General features: G+C 39.6%; 1 protein-coding gene across 2 annotated transcripts in view; it reads right to left on the bottom strand.

Moving 5' to 3' along the window:
• Positions 1-20358, bottom strand: part of LOC149186726 (proteinaceous RNase P 1, chloroplastic/mitochondrial-like) — a 234376-nt gene extending 214018 nt beyond the window's left edge. Inside the window, exon 1 of one of the 2 annotated variants that reach the window (XM_089411106.1) lies at positions 18835-20358. In XM_089411106.1, the coding sequence (XP_089267232.1) occupies positions 18835-20112 (1278 nt within the window). In that variant the 5' untranslated portion in view covers positions 20113-20358. The remainder of the gene's footprint in view (positions 1-18834) is intronic. The other variant, XM_089411105.1, reaches the window with a different exon arrangement.
• Positions 20359-21902: the final 1544 nt, after the last annotated feature.

Genomic DNA, 21902 nt, shown 5'->3' with positions numbered 1-21902 from the left:
ATCATGGGATCAATGGGGCACTTCATGGTGGCATGCCCTTCCATAGTGGTTTTTGGCATGTACAAGTGTCTCCAAGCTCAATAAGGGGTTAACCAATGACCCTATTAGGTGGTTTCAACCTCTAAATGGGGTGGCATGTCCATAGTACATCCTTTAAGAGGTAGGTGGCAAATGATATAATAATTGAATGGAGTGGGGGATTATAGGAATCATCCAGACCACATGTCAAGGTGCATGGGTAGCTATAATAAGGGAAGCCCACACTTGGGTATATGAGTGTAGGAGGGAGCAAATCGTGGTACATGAGTTACCCCGACCTTTGTTTTTCCACCCATCTTCATATGCCTTTTACCTTTGATTGTTTTTCTTTATAACTGCTCAGGGCTCTAGGCGATGGAGAGCATGATGTGTAATATGCAGTAATGGATACACCCTTGAGGTAAGGCAGTTCATCGCCCACCTGGGGTTGGGACAATCATGGGTTCCTTAATGATGGAAGGGGCTCATCCAGGGCCCGTAGAAATAAGGGCGATGGCCATAGATAAGGGGTAGATCTCATGTTTGGCTTTTGCCCACGTGCTAAATTTGTATGTCCCGCCCATCTTTTGCATTTTGTGGTACACTTCCTGTTGAGAGCGGTCAAATCAAGGTTGCGGGGGAGCGCCCCCCCCCCCCCCCCCCCCGATCCTGCTCCCAACCCGCGCTCCAGTCAGGAGCGACTCAGGAGTGGGTCGGGAGCGCGCTCCCTAACAAAAAAAATTGCTCCCTGTTTTTTTCCAATTCGACTTAGGGAGTGTCGCTCTCGTCGCGAACAGGAGCGATTTTTCCAACCCAAGAGCAATCGGGGAAGCGATCGCTCCGACCGCTCCCGGGTTGGAAAAATCGCTCCTGTCTGGCGGTGAGCGACGCCCGCGCGGCTTGGGAGAGGCGACTACGACGTGGAGAAAGGGAAGGGGAGGGGAGGGAAAAAAGGGAGGGATGGGGGGGGGGAATAAATAAACCCTCTCCCTCTCATTATTCATTTCATTTCTAAGTGTGAGAGACAGCAAGAGAGTGAGAGAGCAAAAGAGAATTTGAAGCAAGGAGTGGAGTTTGGAGAGCTTGCAAGGGGAGATTGGAGGTCAAAGAGGTATGATCTACACTCTAATCTCGCAAAAAAAAATTATGTTCATTGCTAAATATATAAATTTCTCTATTTCCCATTCCCATTCCATTTTTTTGCAGCTTCAAATCTTCAAATTTCAAATATCACGGTTATATTTCTTGGCATTTTCTTCTTCTTGGTTCCTTTCTTGGTATTTATGGTGTTGGGGAGTAGAAAAAGGAGGGATGAACATGAAAAAGAAGGGGATGAAGAAGTGGGTTATAGTGGATTTGATGAAAACCCCAGAGAGGAGTACTTTGGCGAGGAGGAGTTGGACGAGAGTGAACATGATTCAGCTTAGAAAACTAAACAAGACCTAACCCCATTGTGGAAATATGTTACTAGGCCTGAAGCAGGGAAAGGGGGTGGAACCACTAAATTTCACTGCCCCCATTGCAACAATAATTACACAGGTTCATACACCCGTGCCAGAAAGCACCTCTGCGGGAAAAGGCCATGGGATGGAGATAAACAAATAGGAATCAAAACTTGTACCGATGTGTCAACAGCAGAGAGAGCCAAATACATGAGGGAAGAGGAAGAAGCCCAATACAAATCTAAAAGATTAAAGGGTTTCTTTGAACCAAGCTCACAATCACATGCACAAAGAACTCCTTCAACATCCTCCTATGGCAATGGATATGGAGGCACAAGGTCACCAAACATCTCTTTAAGGCGTAGAACCATATTAGATTTCCTTGATGAAGGGTGTAGGAATGATGTGGATTCAAAAGGTTACTGGTTTCTCTATGCATGTGGGATACCATTCAATATTCTTCGATCACCTTATTAGCATGAAATGGTTTATGCCATAAATGATGCCCCTAAAGGATACAAGAGCCATGGGTATGACAAGGCTAGAACCGTTGGACTTGATCATGAAAAAGAAAAAATATCACATTCTTTGAGTAGAATGACAAATTCATGGACTGAGCATGGGGTGTCCATTATATCTGATGGATGGACAAATGTAAAAGGCAAGCCATTGATAAGTGTTCTTGTTGTGTCTGTTAGTGGTGCCATCTTTCTTTCAGCATATGATTACTCAAACAAGTTCAAGACCGACATCAACATTGCAGAACCACTACTTGAAACAATTGACTGTATTGGGCCATACAATGTCATCCAAGTCATCACTGATAATGCTTCTAATTGTAAGGCAGCGGGAGCGATTATTGAGGATAAATACCCCAATATATTTTGGCCTGGGTGTTTGGTTCACACAATGAACCTTTTGATGCATGATATTATTAAGAACAAAAACCAACAATACAAATGGATTGGTGATTTGTACAAGAGAGGCAAAAAAATGATAAAATTTATTACAAATCATAGCAATACCCATGGGCTTTTCCGCAGTCACTCAAGATTGGAGTTGTTGAAGATTGCAAAGACTAGATTTGCTAGCTATTACCTCACCTTCAAGCGCCTTTTGAAGGTAAGAAAGTCATTGGCTAGCATGGTATCAAGTCCACACTAGCAAATATTAAAGGAAAGGGCTACAAATGCAGCTGATAGGCAAGGTTTTGAACAGGTGGAGGAGACCGCTCTTGATGGTCAGTTTTGGGCACGTGTGAGGCAAGTATTGGAATTCACCAAGCCCATTTATCACATGATTCGTTTTGCAGATACAAATAAACCAGTGATTGGGGAGGTGTATGAGCAAATGGATACCATGTTCGAGCAAATAAAAGATGTTGTTCAAAAATATGATCCCAACTTGTCTACACTGATTCACAATTGTGTGTGTACACGGTGGAAAAAACTTAATGTTCCACTACATGCCTTAGCATATATCCTTACGCCAAAATACTACTCTCCAACTTGGTTGGGTCAAACCCCATATGGATCCAGAGGTAGCTACAAGATATATGGAAGCATTAGACAAGTTGGTATCTGACAGGGAGGAATGTGCTAATCTGCGTCTTGAATTAGGCAGATACTTCAATTGCACTAGTTTGTTTGGTTCTTTGCATGCAATGGAAGATAAAGACAGATTTGATGCTCTCACATGGTGGGAAGCATATGGCAGCATGGGACTTCTGCCAAAATTGGCAAAAAAAGTTCTCTCACAGGTTGTAAATACTTCTTCTGCAAAGAGGTGTTGGAGCACCTACAGCGTCATACATAATGTGAGAAGAAACAAACTCAATGAAAACCGAGTAGAAAGCTTGATTTATGTGCACTACAACTTGAGGTTGTTAAGTCATTACTGTGATTGGGCTTATGAGGATCCAACATATAAAATTTGGGACAACCACCTAGAGGACGATAATTTGGAGGATGGCACCAGTGTTTTACAACCAGGACCAGGACTCCGACCAGGCCGAGGATCGACTCCGACTCCGACCAGGATTCGGTAATGACTCGGCCTAGTCGATTTCAATGACTCGGTCGTTGTAAAAAATACATTAAATATTTATTTTTTTTATAAAAAAACATAATTTTAAATATTTTAAACATAATTTTAAAGATTTTCATTCATGTTTCCAAACACATAGCATTATAATATAGATGGAAGACAACATATGATCAAAGTAGGCTCATGATCTGAGCTTATACTTAAAGAATCAACTCAAGTGCTAATCACTAATATATGAAGTCGATGCAAGTGGGTAGTAACTTATGAAACCTTGTATTCTAGACTTAGGGAACCTGGTTGCTGTTAGAGAAGGTCCCTTTGTGTTGGATTCCCCAACCTAAAGTGAGGGGCAATAGTTATTGAGGTGACAATGACAACTCCTGTGAGTTACACTTGAGCTTAGTACCCCCTTGTGTTGGATTACCCAACCTAAAGTGAGGGGAAGTAGCTGTTGAGGTGACAATGACAACTCCTATGAGTTACACTTGAGATTAGTAACCCCTTGTGTTGGATTACCCAACCTAAAGTAAGGGTAGGTAGTTGTTGAGGTGACAATGACAACTCCTGTGAGTTAAACTTGAACGTGGTACCATGTGAAGGCTTTGCACTAAGGGCTGCAAGTTTGGGTGATAACAGGGACAATACTAATAAGTCAAACAACTAAGAGGAGGATTGGCAGTTACCCCAAGGGCTGTCAATTAGATCAACACTATCTGATTAGTTAAATCTGTGTTTTCCTTCTCTCTTTCTCTATGCATTTCTAGCGTAAATTAGCTGAACCCCATTAGACAACTTATAAGTTATAACTATGTTTAATCTATCAGAGTTATCCATAACATCAATTAGCATAATCTTAACCCACAAAGTTCCCACAAGAACAAACTGCCATACAATTATGTATGTCTGTATACTTATGTGCTTAACTCTCGAGATTCAATAATTGATTATGGTTATGATGCTTCACATAAGAAAATGTGGGAAAAAGACTCTGCTTTTACGATGCTCAACCTCTGGATCTTTCCAAAGGTCAAGTTTTCAATTCTGTGTTGAACATTAAAGAAATTTACCAGAATTAGGCAATATTCCCCTTACTCTACTCCATATTATCCTCAGATACCTTCTTCCCTACTCTATTACATAGCAAATGCAATAAATTCTCTTTAATTTCTAATCGTTAAATGAGAAACCAAGAATGTCAAAAATGGCAAAGGACAAATTGGATAAACTAAACCTCATGTTCTGTGCACAAAATTATCCAGCCCAGCACGGATACCATAAATTTAGTAGTAACACTTATCTGCCCTTCCAGACATGCACACAGCCAAAAAATCACTGCTAGCCAGGACAACTTGCACAGTAACTACATCAGAGTTCTATCATCACTGAATGGTGAGCCATTTTCAGCATTATGCCAATTTTTTGACATTGACATCATCAAGAACAAGACAATCCAATATCAGCATTCATCTCTTTCACAAGGTCCTAAATTTTTGTACTGGCTACAGCTGAAAATCAAAATTCATCGATTACACTGAAGCATCAGAAGTGAGATCAGCATACATAAGGTAGAATTTCTGCAGTTTATTTTTACTGACTTCAAATACAGTGATTAATACCTGTACAAGAAACAACAAACAATCAGATCAACCCACTGTGTCCTCTCTGTAAATTACAGTTGAGATTTTGTATTCACAATCAAATACATGTCATTGAATTAAATTCACATGCCTCCAATTATAAAGTGTTGAATTAAATTCACATGTTTAACGTTGCCCAGCCGCTTTTTATTGACCCGGCCTGGTCAATGCGGACTCGGCCTGGTTGACCGAGTCAGCTATGACTCGCCCTGGTCATTAGATGACTAGGCCGAGTCATAGCTGACTCGGCCAAACTGGCCGATTACTTGGCCTGGTCGCATTTTTTTTTTCCGACTCGGTATGACCAGGCCGTTTCCGAGTCAACTCGGCCTGGTTGTAAAACACTGGATGGCACTATACATCTTGTAGAACTGGAAGCAGAACTTTTGAGAGAGGAAGATGAAGCAACAACCATGCCACCCCCACCATCCAATAGCAATGCTCGACTTCCAAGTCTTTCTCCTTTTTTGTCGCCACCTCCATGTACATCCTCACGTAGAGGGCATGCACCTTCTGATTCTAGTTGTGGGACTGTGCAGGATGAGACTCCTAGAAGACCACCACGACTTGCTCAGAAATTAGACATTATTCGTGGTGGCAAGAGGAAGATGTAGATGATAGATTTACTTGTCTTTTCTAGTTTCTAGTAGTTTTTATAACTGTTGACTCTTTCATATTTATTATGATATTTTTTTAAACAATATATGACAATTAAGTTTGAACTTTGAAGTTTGAAGATGGCAAGTATAACTCATTGGTAATGAATTATGAATATGATGTTTCGTGAAAGTTGAAAGTTTTTTCATTTCATTTCATTTTATAACATTTCATTTCATGTTAGATATTATTTGTTGTAATGGTTACACTTAGCTTACAAGTACAACTTTGGTGATCAATGATGATAAATGTTATATATTGAATTTTGAACGCTTGAAACTTTAAGATTGATGAATCATAATTCATGAGACTCAATATGTTGTATGTTACTAACTTGTGGATGTGGTTGATGAAGATTATAACTTCTAGATGATTGTTGTTATATGATTCACTCTATGATTTTTATGTTGTTTATGTCTAATTCATCATTCTACATGTTTTTGTTGATAAATATGCATCAAAATATAAAAAATACATATATTATATAAAAAGAACGCTCCGGGATTCGCTGCCAAACCGGGAGCTTCTAAAAATGTCGCTCTTGCTCCCAAGTGACCTTGGGCCAAATTATGCTTTTTATTTTCTTTTTAGCTGCATCAACCTCCGGGGCATTGTTTCAAGCCCGACCCAAGGTGTGGACAAGGAGACGGGGAGGCTAACCCTATGTGGACCTAGTGGACACATGTTGACCCAGACGGGAAAATAAATGAATGGGGCTCAAATGAGTGGAAAGGGAGTAATGTAGGTGGTGTCGAGAAGCGGGACCACGCAACCAAAATCGGGATTTCCCATGTAGTGCCAACCCTAGAGCTAATGGCCAGTAAAGGAGATCCCACGAGACTAGGATACAAGGGTAACCACAAAATCGGGCAATGGAGACAAGAATACAAACCTAACCCACTCTTTCCGCCAAAACCCCCACCAATTCATGCCCAAAAGTTCCCATGATAAGTAAGGAAAACTACTCAACTATACCAATGAAAAGCCACACCTTTGGGGTTGAGAGGCCCACCTTCAAACATACATTCATAACAGATACGGAAGAAACCACATGGTTGGCTCAGGTGGCGAAAAAAATGGCACATCGAGCTATTTGGGGACTACAAGGGGTTGTTGGTTGTCGGTTGAGGACCATCTAGGAGAAAAAAATTCTCCCATATACACTACCCACAAGTCGTGGGTAACAAATCCTATAGAAGTTTGAAGCAGAGAGGGGTGCATGTCTTGATACTTGTAGAAGTCTTAGTGCGGAAGTCTTGAAGTAGCTCTCTAACGAAGTTGTGGAGCAAAGTTCTGGAACAAACCTTGAAGAACTCGTAAGGCAAATCAAAGGCAGAGTAAGGGCACTTGTCTTGATGATTTGAGGTATGCATTTCATTGTTGAACTGTCTACAGATTGCATATTGGATATGACAAAGGGCATAACTGAAGTTGTTTGAATGTTGTTGTAATTGGGTCATTGTCCCTAGTACAGGCGCCCAAGAAGATTTTGTTTTATCTTTTATTTTATAGGGTGGCAAGGCAGTGTTGGGGAAGGAAGTTGCAGCTTCCTTCAGGAGGTTGTCGCTTGTGATACTTAAATTGTTGAAATTTATGAAATATTGATTCACCCCCCTATTAGCGTTTCCAACAGTAGTATGCTCAATATGACAACTGTGTGGCACCTAGACATGCCATTGCTTGAGGGCAAGTAATGTCGGGAAGGGGGGACTGTAATGTCCCCAATGGATTAATTGCCCATGGAAGGATGAAATAGCCTATCCAACCCCGTAGGCTACAGTCTTGATAAAGGGGGAAACCCAATTTTCCCAATGTTTTGAGCAACATTGGGTGTTATGGGTCAACCAGGGCAAAAAAGCACAAATTGGGGTTGCATTACAACCTCTCACATGAGAGTGAACCCATGCGAAAATATATAAATAAAGGGGACTTGGAATTATTTTGCATCATGGTATTGGATTGAATTGTCTATGTTTTTCTCGAGCCTGAGGCTTTGAGGGTTTTAAGATCCCTTCTTCTCGATTAAATTTAGTGGAGTTGATCCCACCCCTATCTAATTTTTTGTCTAGTTTCAATGGCATTGATCCCACCATTATTGTATGCAACCAAGCCACTGGTGTAGAAGTAACTGTGTATTGAAATAAATGTGAATTATTGATTGTGCAAACTATTATTTAGCAATAATATTATGTGTCATCTATGTTGGATTTAAAGGGGTCAATGGCATTGATCCCACCATTATTGTATGGCACGATTACTACCATTATTGTATGCAACCAAGCCACTGGTGTAGAAGTAACTGTGTATTGAAATAAATGTGAATTATTGGTTGTGCAAACTATTATTTAGCAATAATATTATGTGCCATCTATGTTGGATTTAAAGGGGAATATTGTGAAAATTATCTTGTGAAATTACAACCCTAAGGGCCTAAATCCCCTTGGGATATTACTGTTAAAATTGGCAACTAGAGCCAAACTCCATGTGGGTCATCTTATTTATCGCAGCTGATATTTTTCTTAGATTCCTCTCGTCAAAAGGTGTAGGATTGATATAGCGATCATCCGATTCCGACATGTATTCATGGAGATATGAATTTATTTGTATTTCTTGACAATTTGTCAAGGTCAACCAACATGTAAAATAGTGTTGCACACCCCCAGTTAAACCTCAACATGGGATATAAACAATGTTCCACGGGGACGCGTCCCCCCCCTAGGGGTTGAGTTTCCTAGCTCCCATGCGCTTCGGGGACGAGAGGGGGTCGTTTCCCCACACTCCCAAAAAGCAGGTTACGCAAGGGGACGTGCCAGGGGAGTCGTTTCCTCCCGCTGAGGGGTCATTTCTGAAAAAGGGATCATGGGGGGTCGTCGGGGGGTCGTTTCCCTTTCACCAAATTCGATTTTTTAAATGAATTTTTTTAGTCATAATTAAAACAAAAAAAAAAAAAAACAAAAACAAAAACAAACAAAACAAAAAAACACACACACACAGTGTTCAATGTGTGTGTTGTTAGTATTAGTCAGCCTGTGTAATGTTTTTAATTTTTTTTATTTTCACTGCAAGCTGCAACCTACATTTGTCATTCAACTTACAAAATTACAATTGAGTCAGAGTCAGACTTCTTATGGGAACAGCGAGAACAGTGACAGCAGCTATAGTGGTAGTGAGCCACAAGATGCACAAGAAGAAATTGAAAGCAGTCGCAGGGGTGCAAGAAACCAGAATAGGCATGGTGTACATTCTAAAGGCCCACCAAGAGAGCTGGAAAAATTTGCAAATGGGACATTTAATCCTCTAAAACCACATCTAATTTATGCAACCAGAGTGCCGAAAAAGAATCCAAAAGTTGGTGGTGGCTCACATGATTGGGTCTACAATATTTGTGGGCATCACATTGTTGGCAGCTATACCAAGGTGAAGCAACACATTTTGGCTACTACTGGTAAAGGAGTCAATATGTGTCCCTCAAAGAACTTGAATTCAGCTCAAAGAGAGCAACTTTGGAGGCTAGAAAGGGCAGCCACCAGAAAAAGATTGTTTTCTAGCAGACATGTTGATCCATCCATAAATATTCCTCCATCCAGTGCTTCATCAAAAAAGACAAAGGTTTCTACTGGTGCATCTCGTTCTTGTGCAATGGATGGTACAGTGTTTGGGATGTACAACATTCTAAATCGAGATGACACAGATGATGCAATTGGCAAATTTCTTTTTGCCAATGGAATTCCCTTCCATGTTGTTCGTTCTCCTTATTACAAGGAAATGGTCCAAGCAATTGTAAGAATAGAGCCTTCATATGTACCACTCGAAGAACATAAGCTATGAACAACAATATTAGATAGACAAGTGTCCAAAATTAATGTTCAAAAAGAGAGAATGAGACCAACATGGTTGAGGTTTGGTTGCTCTATTGTTATGGATGGATGGACTGACATCTGAAAACGCCCACTAATCAACATCATAGTGACATCTTTAGAAGGTCCATTCTTTCTTAAAGTTGTTGATTGTTCTGGAAAGCGCAAGGATGCATCTTGCCAATTTGAGCTTCTTCGAGAAGCTATAGAGGATGTTGGGCCTAATAGTGTAGTGCAGGTTGCGACAGATGCAGCAACAGTTTGTAGATCAGCTGAGTTATTGATTCAAAACAGGTATCAACATATTTTTTGGACTCCCTATTATGTGCATGCACTCAATAATGCACTGAAGGACATTGGCAAGATTCAGTGGATATCAGACTTGGTGACAACTGCAAGAGATGTGCAGATGTTTATCTGCAACTACCACACCTCCTTGGCTATGTACAAGGCCCACACGAGGAAGGAATTCCTCAAGCCCACTAATACTAGATATGCTAGCTATTTTCTCTTATTGGAGAGGATGCTAGAGGTACAAGAAACTCTACAATCCTTGGTTGTTAGTTCAGAGTGGGGAAGGTGGTCAAAATCAAAAATAGACACGGGGAAGAAGGTCAGGCTTCAGGTGTTGGACAATGATTGGTGGGCAGATTGTTCTTATTTGGTGTCATTCTTGGGCCCTATTGTGGAGGTCATTCGTTACACTGATTCAAATGCTCCTAGTCTTGGAGAAATTTGAAACCTTTGATAGCATGTTGGGTCATGTGAAGGTAGCCATTCAGCAGAGGGAGCCCTCATTAGAGTTCTATACATCCCAGATTCAACCCATCATTCAGCATAGATGGGATCGCATGAACACACCTTTGCACATGGCAACATATGCATTAAACCCAAAATGGTATGTTCAGAGACCTAGGAGGGTGCCTCCTATTGATGATCCTGAGGTAAAGAATGGCTTCCTAGATGCAATTGCAAAGATGTACAATAAGGAGGATGGGACAAGATTTCGAAGACAGTTTGTTCAGTTTGCATCTCTTAGTGGCCTCTTCAACACACGTGGTGCTCGGGCAGATCGCATAGATCTAGCCCAAGATGACCCGATTGGTTGGTGGAGGATGCATGGGGATAGTGCTCCAGAGCTCAAAGATCTAGCTGTGTTTGTTGTCTCAGATTTCTAGTTCCTCTGCAACAGAGAGGATTGGTCCACATCAGTGTTGAAAATATCGGCGAGGGTCCAGAAAATATCTTATCGGCAAGCATAAAAAATGCATAATATATTCATTTTTTTCAGATTTTTAAACATATGAAGCAATAACAACATGAAATAAACACATTGGCACATAAATATGAAGAAAGCACTGATATATATGATGTCAAATAGAAATGAATCATGATATATCAAAGGCGATACCAAATCCTGCTGATCCCTGATAATTGTCCATTTAATGACTCAAATGTGGAGAACCAATACAAAATAACATCACATATATAAAAGTATCTCATCATCATGAGTTATATGTAGCATAACAAATAAAACTAGCAGCGATCTATCTGAAATCACTGCCCTCTCCCCCTTTTACGGGAAAACATGACGGGCTGTTTGCCAGGCCTGCCCCTAGTAGTAGAAGGCCTTGACCCTGCCTCTGCACCTAATGTCAAATAATGAGTGCTAGGTATGGGGCTATGCTCTCCTATATCTATAGCAGATGGTGTTGATGATGATGCTCCCGCAATGTCCTCCTCCTCCTCCTGCTCCTCCTCTGAGTGTTGCTGCTCCTCCGAGTCCTCCTCTTGTTGCCCTTGTTCTAATGGATCATCTACCACTAGCTCTAACCATGAAGGTGACTCCTCCAAGATGAGCTCCTCAAACTCCACCCTCCACGGAGACAATACATCAATATTGTCTAAGGAAATGGCATCTAGATCCATTGGTGATTCTATTTGCCTCACTCGAAGTCAGATGTTGTAATGCACATACACCAAATTGTTGAGGCGTGCGAACTCCAACCTGTAAGAGTGTCAAAAAAAGTAATGAGTCTTGACTCTTGACTCTTGACACTTGAAGGTCATAAATTAAAAATTACAATAAGTGTAATTGCTCAACTGAAGGCTGGAGCGCAAAGTTATACCTGTTGCGCTTTTTTGCGTGTATTTTCTCAGATACACTCCAATTGCGCTCACACCCTGAAGAGCTACATGTTTGACTCAAGATTCGTATGGCCAATTTCTGCAAATTTGGTGCCCTTGCACCATAGCTTCGCCACCAAATATCTACAACAAAATAATGAAATAAAATATTCAAAAACTTAAAACATAAGTAAGCTTTCAAATAAAAGCTACATAATTGAATTTTAAAAAAATAGAATATAAGTAAGGAAATTCTAAATTGAAAATTCTAATTTCTAATGAGTGATGACTTGTCACTTACGTGGCATGAAGAGGGGCCTTTCCCTAATAGCATCATCAAAGTCAAATAGGCCAACACAACCCCGATAAGACTATATCTCGCGATTGATTTTGCTACGAAGCTCAGGATCAGGTACCATCCTTTGAATACAGGAATGGAGCCCTTCCATCACCTCGCCATCAAAATCAAAGCCGTATTTGTATGAAAATGCGGGGTTGAGGAAGAGTGTTGCTGCATGAATGGGTCGATGAAGCATCCATGTCCACTGACTATCAATCACATCCCATAACATCATCTGCCTATCAAAGCCAATAGAACCCTTGTCTGCATAATAAGAACGAATGGCCTCCTTGGCCCTATCCATGCCCTCATACAAATAAGCCATTGCAGGCTTCTCCCCATCCACCAATCTGAGAACCTTTACTATAGGTTCACTAACTGCGCATGCTTCTTCTACTCCACGCCAAAACGTCTCAGAGTACACCATTTTTGCAATGGCTTTCCCGTCCTATCTCCTATTGTATCTACAATTACGCCAATCATCAGACACAAACATTTGCTTCAACTCGAACTAACATCGAAGCAAAGACTGAAAAGTAATAAAGTTTGTGGCAAAACGTGTGATTGCAGGACGCCGCAACTCCTTGTTTCTAGTGAACCTCCTCATGAGGCTAAGAACAAAAACATGGTTATAAATAAACTTGGAGATGCTCCTAGCCATATCAACTGCCTCCTTGATGAAGGAGAGTTTCCCCATATCCTCAAGCAATAAATCGAGACAATGTGTTGCACACGGAGTCCAAAACAATGTGGGATGCCTCTCCATAAGCATCTTGCCGGCAGACACATAATTAGCTGCATTGTCTGTTATGACTTGCACCACATTCTGCACACCAATCTCCCGAATGAACCCATCTAACAACTCACATATCGTTGCTGCATCTTTGATATGTTTTGATGCATCCAACGATTTAATAAACATGGTACCTTTAGGACAATGTACCAAGAAATTTAGAAGGGTCCTACTCCTCCTATCTGTCCAACCATCAGACATCACTATGCATCCAGTAACTTCCCATGTCTTTTTCAACTCCGCCAATCTAGAGTTGATGTCCTACTTTTCTGCTTGAAGAATTGGCCCCCACAACTACTCATGTGTGGCACTTTTGTACCCTGTGGCTGCCAAAATGGATTGGTTTTGGTGATGCTGAGAGGTAAGTCGCTCCAGAAAATACACCTCCCCATGACTCTATCTGCTTCTTGCTTCTCCTTTTTTTTAACAAGCGATTTTATGCCAGGTTGTGCTCCAGGTCCTGTTCGTGGAACAAAAAATGATGACCTCGCACTAGCAGTAGCAGGTGATGATGTGCCAGTTGTGGAGCCCCTCCCACTACCCTCAACATCAAAATCAGGAGAAGATATCCCGAAATATCTACCTGCACGTTCAACTTTGTTTCTTTCTACCTCTTCCTTCTTTTTGTCTTTTTCATCAATTGCCTCAAGAGCTTTTTGTATAAGCTCCGGACTAGAAACTATACAAATCCCAACATCATGTCCACTGAGTCTAGCAAGATGGTATTTCAGTCGTGTAACCCCACCTGTCATCCTAGTCCCACACAATTTGCATGTAAGATATTCACGATTTGTCCCACCATCTGGGTTCCCATACTCCCAAAATGGGTCCAAGGCTTTTGGCATATTTGTATTTTGTAGTGGGCTAACTCAAACCTAGGGCACCAAAAAAAAATAGGAATTAGTAACTTAATAAGTAATAACCACATCATTTTACAAAACAGTTTTTTTGCTACATTATTTGCAATTTTGCAATGTGAATTGAAAATTGAAAATTCATAAATTCATTTGAAATTTCATAAATTCATACATAGAATTTACTTTTAGAAATAGGCAAACGGTAAACCTACCTCACTATTCACATTGCACAATAAGAAACTAATTTCTAAGGTGAAGAAATTTTATAGAGATGAACAACTAATATATAATAAAATTAATAAATAGCCTTTGCAACTATGAACTCAAAAAAAATGGAGTTTGCTCTCCAAATATGGAGAAAACTTGAAAACTTAAAAACTTAAAACCCTTGCATTTGCTCATGGGCATGAAAATCTTTTCAAATGGAAAAAAAAATCAAGCAAAATGATTGTAGGCAAATAGGCAAGCAAGAACAATCCTAAAACTAACAAAAAATTCATTAAAATAGGGGTTTATTTGAACATACCTGTTAATGGAAGAAATGAAATTGTCTCACTGTTCTTGAAGCTTAGATCAATGAAATCTTCGTTGTTGGTGGCGATAATAGCTATGGAACGCTCAAACCCTCCTTGGCAGCAAGCACATAGCTCTCCCCTTCCTTCTCCAGCAATCAAAAATGAAAATGATTCATAAAAAACCAAAATCCGAATTTTATAACCCGCGCGGATATTTTCTACTGTCTCCCGGCGATAAATTAGATCGTCGCGCGATATTTTGCCGAAATATCGGCGATATTTCAGAAATATCGCAATATTTTCTCGGCAATATTTCGGCTCGCCGAAAATATCGCGATGTTTACGAATATCGTCGATATTTCGGCGATATTATCAACACTAGTCCACATATAGCTTCATCCACTCTATCAAGAGGAACAAGCTTACCTCTAAAAGAGCAGAGAAGTTAGTTGTGCACAGTGCCCTACGTCTTGAGCATAGAAAGACACCTGAGTATCTGAAGGGACCAGCGACATGATGGGATGTTGATCCAGAGGATGATGCACAGGTAAATATGGAGGAGAGACTTGATGAGAGACAGATGGGGTTGGTTAGTGTGCCACTTAGCATGTTTGAGAATGCTAGTGATTCAGATTCAGATGGTGATATGGTTGATCCTGATTTATTCATGCAGCAGCTGGATGCAGGGACTAGCGGGGCATTACCTTGAGGCTTGAGCAAAATTATGCTCGTTTATCTTTTGATATGTTGATGTTCTTATGTTATTCTGACTCTATAAAATTTTGACTCTTGATGTATCAAACTTGACTTTTATAATTCTATAAAATTTTGACTCTTGATGTATCAGACTTGACTTTTATAATTTTATGTCAATATTCACTGTTCAATATTCAATGTTCATAGTAGGAAGTGGAACATCAATATGGTTTAATCATAATGTATGATGTATGATTATAAATTAGAATTTTAAATTTATATGATAATGATATTCATATCAATGATCATGCTTTGCAGCTTTTAAGTTTTCGTTTTAAATTTGTTTCAGTGATATGATTCATCGATTTATAAATTATACTTGATATTTATAAGTTTTTAAGACCCTGACGTCCCCCCTCGTTTCCTTAAAATTGGTGGGGAGCTTTTGCATAGGCCACTCCCGCGTATCCTCGCTCCCTCGCCTCCTCGTCCCGAAACCTTGGTGGAACATTGGATATAAATAGAGGAGACCTTGAGGCATTAGATCACTCATCTCATCCTCACATCTCTTCTCTCTCCTTGTCTCTTAGGTATACAAAGGAAAGAGGACGCAGCTAGGGCATCATTGTGAGAGGATGTAGTTAGGGCAACAAGGACGTAGGAAGATACAGCGATCTTGTTTGGGGTGATTTAGGCCTGTGTTGACCAGCGTATTGCCTCCATTGACTGCTGTTTTGACCATATTTCATTGACTATTTTGGGCTGCTATCACTGTTGTTGGAGACCGAGTTCTCCTAGGTTGTCTTGGGCAAATTTGGGAGCTGATTGATCACCCTTGCTATTGTTGTCCAAGGGTTTCATCACTGCTATCGTAAATCACAGATTTGTGATATTGTACTCTCTCTCTCTCTCTGCTGAATTATTGAAGAATATAGAAGAATTGATCAAAGAGTTTCCCCACATTGGGGTTTGTCCCTGGCTAGCGCCACATCTTGTGTCTCTTGTCTTGGCTTGTCTTCTGTTGATTTCATTTATGTTCTATCAGCATTTTACTTTTATGTTAATGTGATTGCTATACTGAGAATTGACATTGGGCTAATAAGAAGAATTGAAGTAAATTGCTCTAAGCATAGAACATACCATAATTTAGAAGTAACTATGTATTGAAATAAATGTGAATTATTGATTGTGCAAACTATTATTTAGCAATAATATTATGTGTCATCTCTGTTGGATTTAAAGAGGAATATTGTGAAAATTATCTTGTGAAATTACAACCCTAAGGGCCCAAATCCCCTTGGGATATTACACGCATTGAATATTCAACTCCTCTATCATAATCCTACTAAAAATGTACCCATCACTCAAACAAAATCTTGACTTGACATGCTAAGTTTTTTCTATCTTATTTTAATGCTTAGAGGGTGTATTAATGACGAAGATCCCAATATAAGCAACGTTTTTGATGATATGTATGTATTTGTGGTATTATGATTTTTTTGGATGCTAGAGGCCATCTACGACCTTTTGTTGATATATTTTTGAGTCAGATATGGATTGCACTTGATGCTATTTTGGTTATAAGCACCCTAACATGCTATATTAATGAGAATTTTTACTTATTTATATATAAACGGTTTGCATTCATATGGATGAACATGAATATTATATGTTTTTCTTTAAAATTTGAATATTTTATGTGTTTTTGGTTGACCAGTTTTTTGGTTCGGCTTTTTTAGCAGTTCTCAATTCGTGGGGGTCTATCGGTTTGAAAATTGGTCTGGTTCTGAAACATTGGTCTCAGCCAATGTTGTAGGAACGATCCCCCACCCACGCGCCAAACCCCAAAACTGCGCACTGTGTAGAATCGTCACTGAAGCGCCCTCGGAACCGCACTTCTAGACAACAATACCCCACTTGTGGCTAGATTTGCATGAATCTGGAATTTTGGAAATGTCATGTGACGAACCGTGCTTCCTGGACACTCCCTAGGTGCCCCCTAGATGCTTCCTAAAATCCCCCTAATGGTAATGTTGAATTCTTAAAGTAAAAGTGGCATTCTCCTTTATCTTTCATTTTCATCATTTTACTTACATTTTTAATATTACCATTAACTGACTCAAAATGTTTGATAGTGGTTCCAACCTCATCAGACATCATATGGAGAAAATAGAATTCCATACCCCATTCAAAGTTCAATAGACTTAATAGTTTTTGGGATTTCAAGATCAATGGGATTATGGCATTTCATTAGATTCTATCACATATAAGGGTATGTCATTGGCAATTAATCAAGAGCATCAAGCTCTATATGTACCCCAGTGTTGGTGGGTGGTGATTGTTAAACCCCTTTGTCATGGTCTTAGCAAAAATGTACCCTTCACTCAAACCAAAATCATTGATCAGGCATGTTAAGCTTTTTTTACCACATTTTAAAGCTTGGATTACGCAATTTGAACAAAATTGAGCAATATTGACCATGTCCCTAGAGAATCGAGGTAGAGGCAAAAAGCTAGACGAGAGAAGAAGAAAGAAGGATGATACTAATGATGAGGGTCTCGATATAAATGATGGTGGAACATTGTTTGTGAATGAGTGGTGGAACATGCATGGCGATGCCACCCCACAACTACAACATTTGGCAACATGGTTGCTTTCACAATTGGTGAACACTTCTTCAATAGAGAGGTGTTAGCAACTAACTCAATTTATTGTTCTAAACCTTTTGGTCATCATATTCCAGTGTGTTGATGGCCTATTTTGTAAACATAACTATTTGGTCATATCACTATTAACAATTGCTTGATAACCTATTTCATTCCATAAGGTAATGGTCTAGTTTTGATTATATGACTTGAAAATGTGTATGTTTGTTTGTAATTGATAGAATCTAGATTCTTGATGGTTGATGCTCAAATAATTAATCGTTAGTGTACTATTGATGCCATTTCTATCTTGATTTATGTACAAGTATGCATGATTTCACATATTCTGGCAACTAATTTGGCATTCTTGATGTTTTTTTAATATAAAAGCAATGATTCATATATTATATAGACACTTTAGGGACACTTCGCTTCCAAGGACTTTTGGAAAATGACGCTTCAGTTATGAAGATTTTTGAAAAATGATTCTTCCAACACTTCGCTTTCAAAAAACGCACCCACATTGTCCCCACTTCGTGCAACACTAGTCTCAACTGACAACACTCATTCTATAAGGTGATGCTCACCGGAGGGAAGAAGTGGGAATGATACTAGTAAAATAAATCACATAGCATCAATCATCACCTCTTGGCTTCCACTCAGTAGCCAGGGCTTTCCAAGAGGTCACCCATCTCAAGATCCTCAAGCTCAAGCATGCTTAACTATGGAGCTTTTAACTTTTTCTCACAATCAAGCCACTTGCTATCCCATTTGCAAAACCTTAACAATTATTATGTCATATGAAATATTCAATTCGAGTTTCATTTAATTATAGTGCCTAAATAGTGCAACAAATTAAATATCATTTTCAAGATTAACTGCATAAAGTAAGCCATTAAGCTATGACCATATCTATGAGCATTAGTCTCAACTGACCATATTTCAATGATTTTGAATGGCCCATATAGCTCTCATTATATCAAGTAATGCTCACAAAAGTTAAAACTGAACAAGTGAGATTGATACTTGCAAAGTGTGAAATGGGATTGTTTTTCTTTATATACCATGATTGTGGTTGCTTAGCAAATGGCAACCAAAACCAAAACTGAATGGTGGTAATGGTTCATCCTCATAGTGATAAAGATAAAGATGAAGCTAAGACCAAAAAAGATTTAAAAAGCTGCAGAAGCAAAGTTCACCGCACCTGAAAACTAACGAACTTTGCCTCTAACTCCCTTTCGCACGCCAATGCCGCAACAGACCTTGCAAAGTTCTCCGTCTCCTCTGGATCGATATCAATAGTGACCAACCGCTCCTGGCAACATGGGCAAACACCGTCCGGGTTCATGGCGGTGCGCTTCACTCTCCAATCGCCGGTCCCCAACCAGCCCTGTCCATGCCACCCTCCACCACCCGCAATGATGGCTTCCCTGATCTTCTTACGGTCCCAGACAGTCTGCCCTAGCTTCCCAGCAACCTGACCATTAAACCACTGCTCAATTACCTCAGATGTAATTTGTGACACCTGCCTTGCAGTGGTCCTCAGTCTGTGCAACAGAGAATAAACCTTCTCTTCTCTGAGGGCGTCCACACTGACTTGCAACAGTGCCCTCAGCTCTGGCTCCTCGGGTTGAACACCCGAGAGGGTCATATGGGCATCCACCTCATAAGCCATCCCGGCATCCCTACTCTTACAGAGGGCAAAAAGCGCAGGCCCATATGACCTCAGCCTTGGAGGAATATTAAATTCCGCCATCTTCTTCACCAAATCGAATGCCAAGACCCCGTCCTCTTTAGCTGCGGCCAATCTGGCGACGGCCGTGAAGGTGGCCTCGGTTGGAGGGATTTTATCGATTTCCATCTGGCTGTATATCTCGAATCCTCTCCTCAGTGCCAAGCGCCCGATCTCGTCGCTAATTTTAGCATTGTCCTCTTCGATAACCTCCTCCGAATTGGCGAGATTTTGATCCTTGGCTCTGTCGGTAGGCCTGCGGACGCCCATGGCAGCGGCCGAGCATACATAGAGTAGCACATTGTACTGGTACTGATTTGTCTTCAGTCCCTCTTTTACCGCTCTGTCATACAAATTTAGGGCTTCTACCACGTCTCCGTGTCTCGAACACATGTCCAGACCGAACGTCAGCTGCCCTTCTCGGCTGTCTCTTTTCCTTTCTTTCCTCTTCCTTCGGGTGACATCATTCGTCCCTCCAGATTTGGAATCACAATAAGGAAATGTTGATAAAATAGCAGAAGAAGATGTTTGTGTGCAAAGGCGCTTTGGGATTATAATCTGAGGCCATCCAGAGATGAACAAGGGACTGATTTTGTAATACAATTCAGAGTGTGCCCCTGATTTAAGGGCTCTTCCCCTTCGGGGAATGACAGGTCTCAGTGAAGATTTTGTGAGTGATGGTCTAGTGAGCAGCAGCTGCTGGGTATTTCTGAGAATAGATGGTATGCCTCCCGAATACTTTGCTCCCATTGTTATTGTTAGAGCTTAATCACACGCTATCTGCTCTTTTCTGCCCTGCTCTGCCCAGACCAGTCCATCCGACCTTCAGCCGGGCAGGCTAGGCTTTTGTTGTTTGAATCCCTATGTATAAATAAATTTATGTTTGCACCAAGAATTACGATACAGTGCAATGGATCTTTCCTTCGTGCAGTATGAATCTTTTATTGGTGCCCGCGCTGTAGTTTACGGCTCTTGCAGTCGAACCGTAGGGTTGAGCGATTTAAAAAATTTATAAACTTTTTCGAAGGTTGATTTTCACAAATCTTAATTTTTGAAACTTTGATCTCTAAGATTTATTTGTTAATTAAACAAAATACAAAATAGTAACTGCAATACCTTTATACGGCTAAATGGAGGGTGGGAATGTGAAGTAATGTAGGGTATATTTTAAAAGCATAAATGTTTTGTATTTAAAATTATTTTAAATTAGATTAAGTTTTATTAAATAAATTTTTTTGGTTGGTTTTAATGATTTTATGTTGAAATGAGAAGTTAGCAACATTGATTTGTTCGGAGTGAATGAATAAGGCGTTGCCCACAACAAAACCTTGTCCTTTAAAAGTTTCAAATAAAAATATTTTTAGTTAAAAAAATGTTTGAAAATGAAAATATTTAAATATTTAAAAAGTTATTTATCGGGTTTTGGATAGATAGTGTTCGGGTGTTTTGTTTTGGATAGATAGTGTTCGGGTGTTTTGTTAATGCATCCTTTGATGTGAAGTTATTGGTTCAATTCTTACTTCTATCAGGTTAATATATTTGACATGATGAAGATATAGTCCAAACTTGCCAAAAAAAATATTCAAAAATTTTGAAAATAGAAATAAATTATACAACGACACTAGTAATTGAGGTTAATATATTTTAAAAAATTGTATTTGAAAAACTAAATTCCAATGGAACAAACAATTAAGTGTTGCACATTTCTTAATAATATTTTTGTTTACTGTATTAAAAAAATAATATTGTATATGGAAACTTACATTTTATTCCTGCCAATATTCAACAAACAATTTAGTATTGCACCTTTTTAAATAATAAATTTTGTTTGTATAATATTTTTTGGTAAGGTCGGGGCAAGCCAATGATCATAAACAATTAATTGCACATTTTTTAATAATATATTTTGTACATTTTCTATTTTTATTTGATTCATGATTTGTGGAGATCGACAACTATTAAGTTTACGACATATTTGTACCGAGATATACCGAAAAAGATCTCTTTTGCCGCCTCAACCAACGAACCTAACCCCAAGAGTATCGAGAGAATTGAACTTGTGACCTTTCAATAACAGAGGTGATTTAACAATGGGGACTCGACCAATTGAGCTAACCCTCGAGGCTAGGTCAAATTATTTTCCGTTAACCTTTTGTTGTTTTGTTGACTTTAAAAAACATTTGACACGGTTCCTCGAGATAAGTTATGGCAAAGACTTGAAGAGATAATGATTCCTCTAGAGTTGAGGGTTGTTGTGAGTAGGCTATACAAGAATGTTTTTGTCAAGCTTAAAACCACCAAGGGTTAGTCTGAAGAAATTAAATATAATATCGAAGTTAAGCAAGGATGTCCCCTATCCCTTACCATTTTTGGCATTTACATTGATAAGCTAGAAGAGTGTTTGGAAGCTACAGGATGTGATGACCACGAGCTCATTTGTGTGGTCATTAATCTTCTCCTTTATTTTGATGATATCATTATTCTAGCCATAAGTCATGAGGATCTTGACAAGCAGCTTAGAATCCTCCCTCATTACTGCT

This window comes from Pinus tabuliformis, chromosome 3_1 (genome assembly GCF_031772625.1).
Source record: "Pinus tabuliformis cultivar Carrire ecotype Pingquan chromosome 3_1, CPIR1, whole genome shotgun sequence".
Classification (NCBI taxonomy): domain Eukaryota; kingdom Viridiplantae; phylum Streptophyta; class Pinopsida; order Pinales; family Pinaceae; genus Pinus; species Pinus tabuliformis.
Note: the sequence above shows the minus strand (reverse complement) of the source record. Positions and strands in the feature narration are given on the sequence as shown.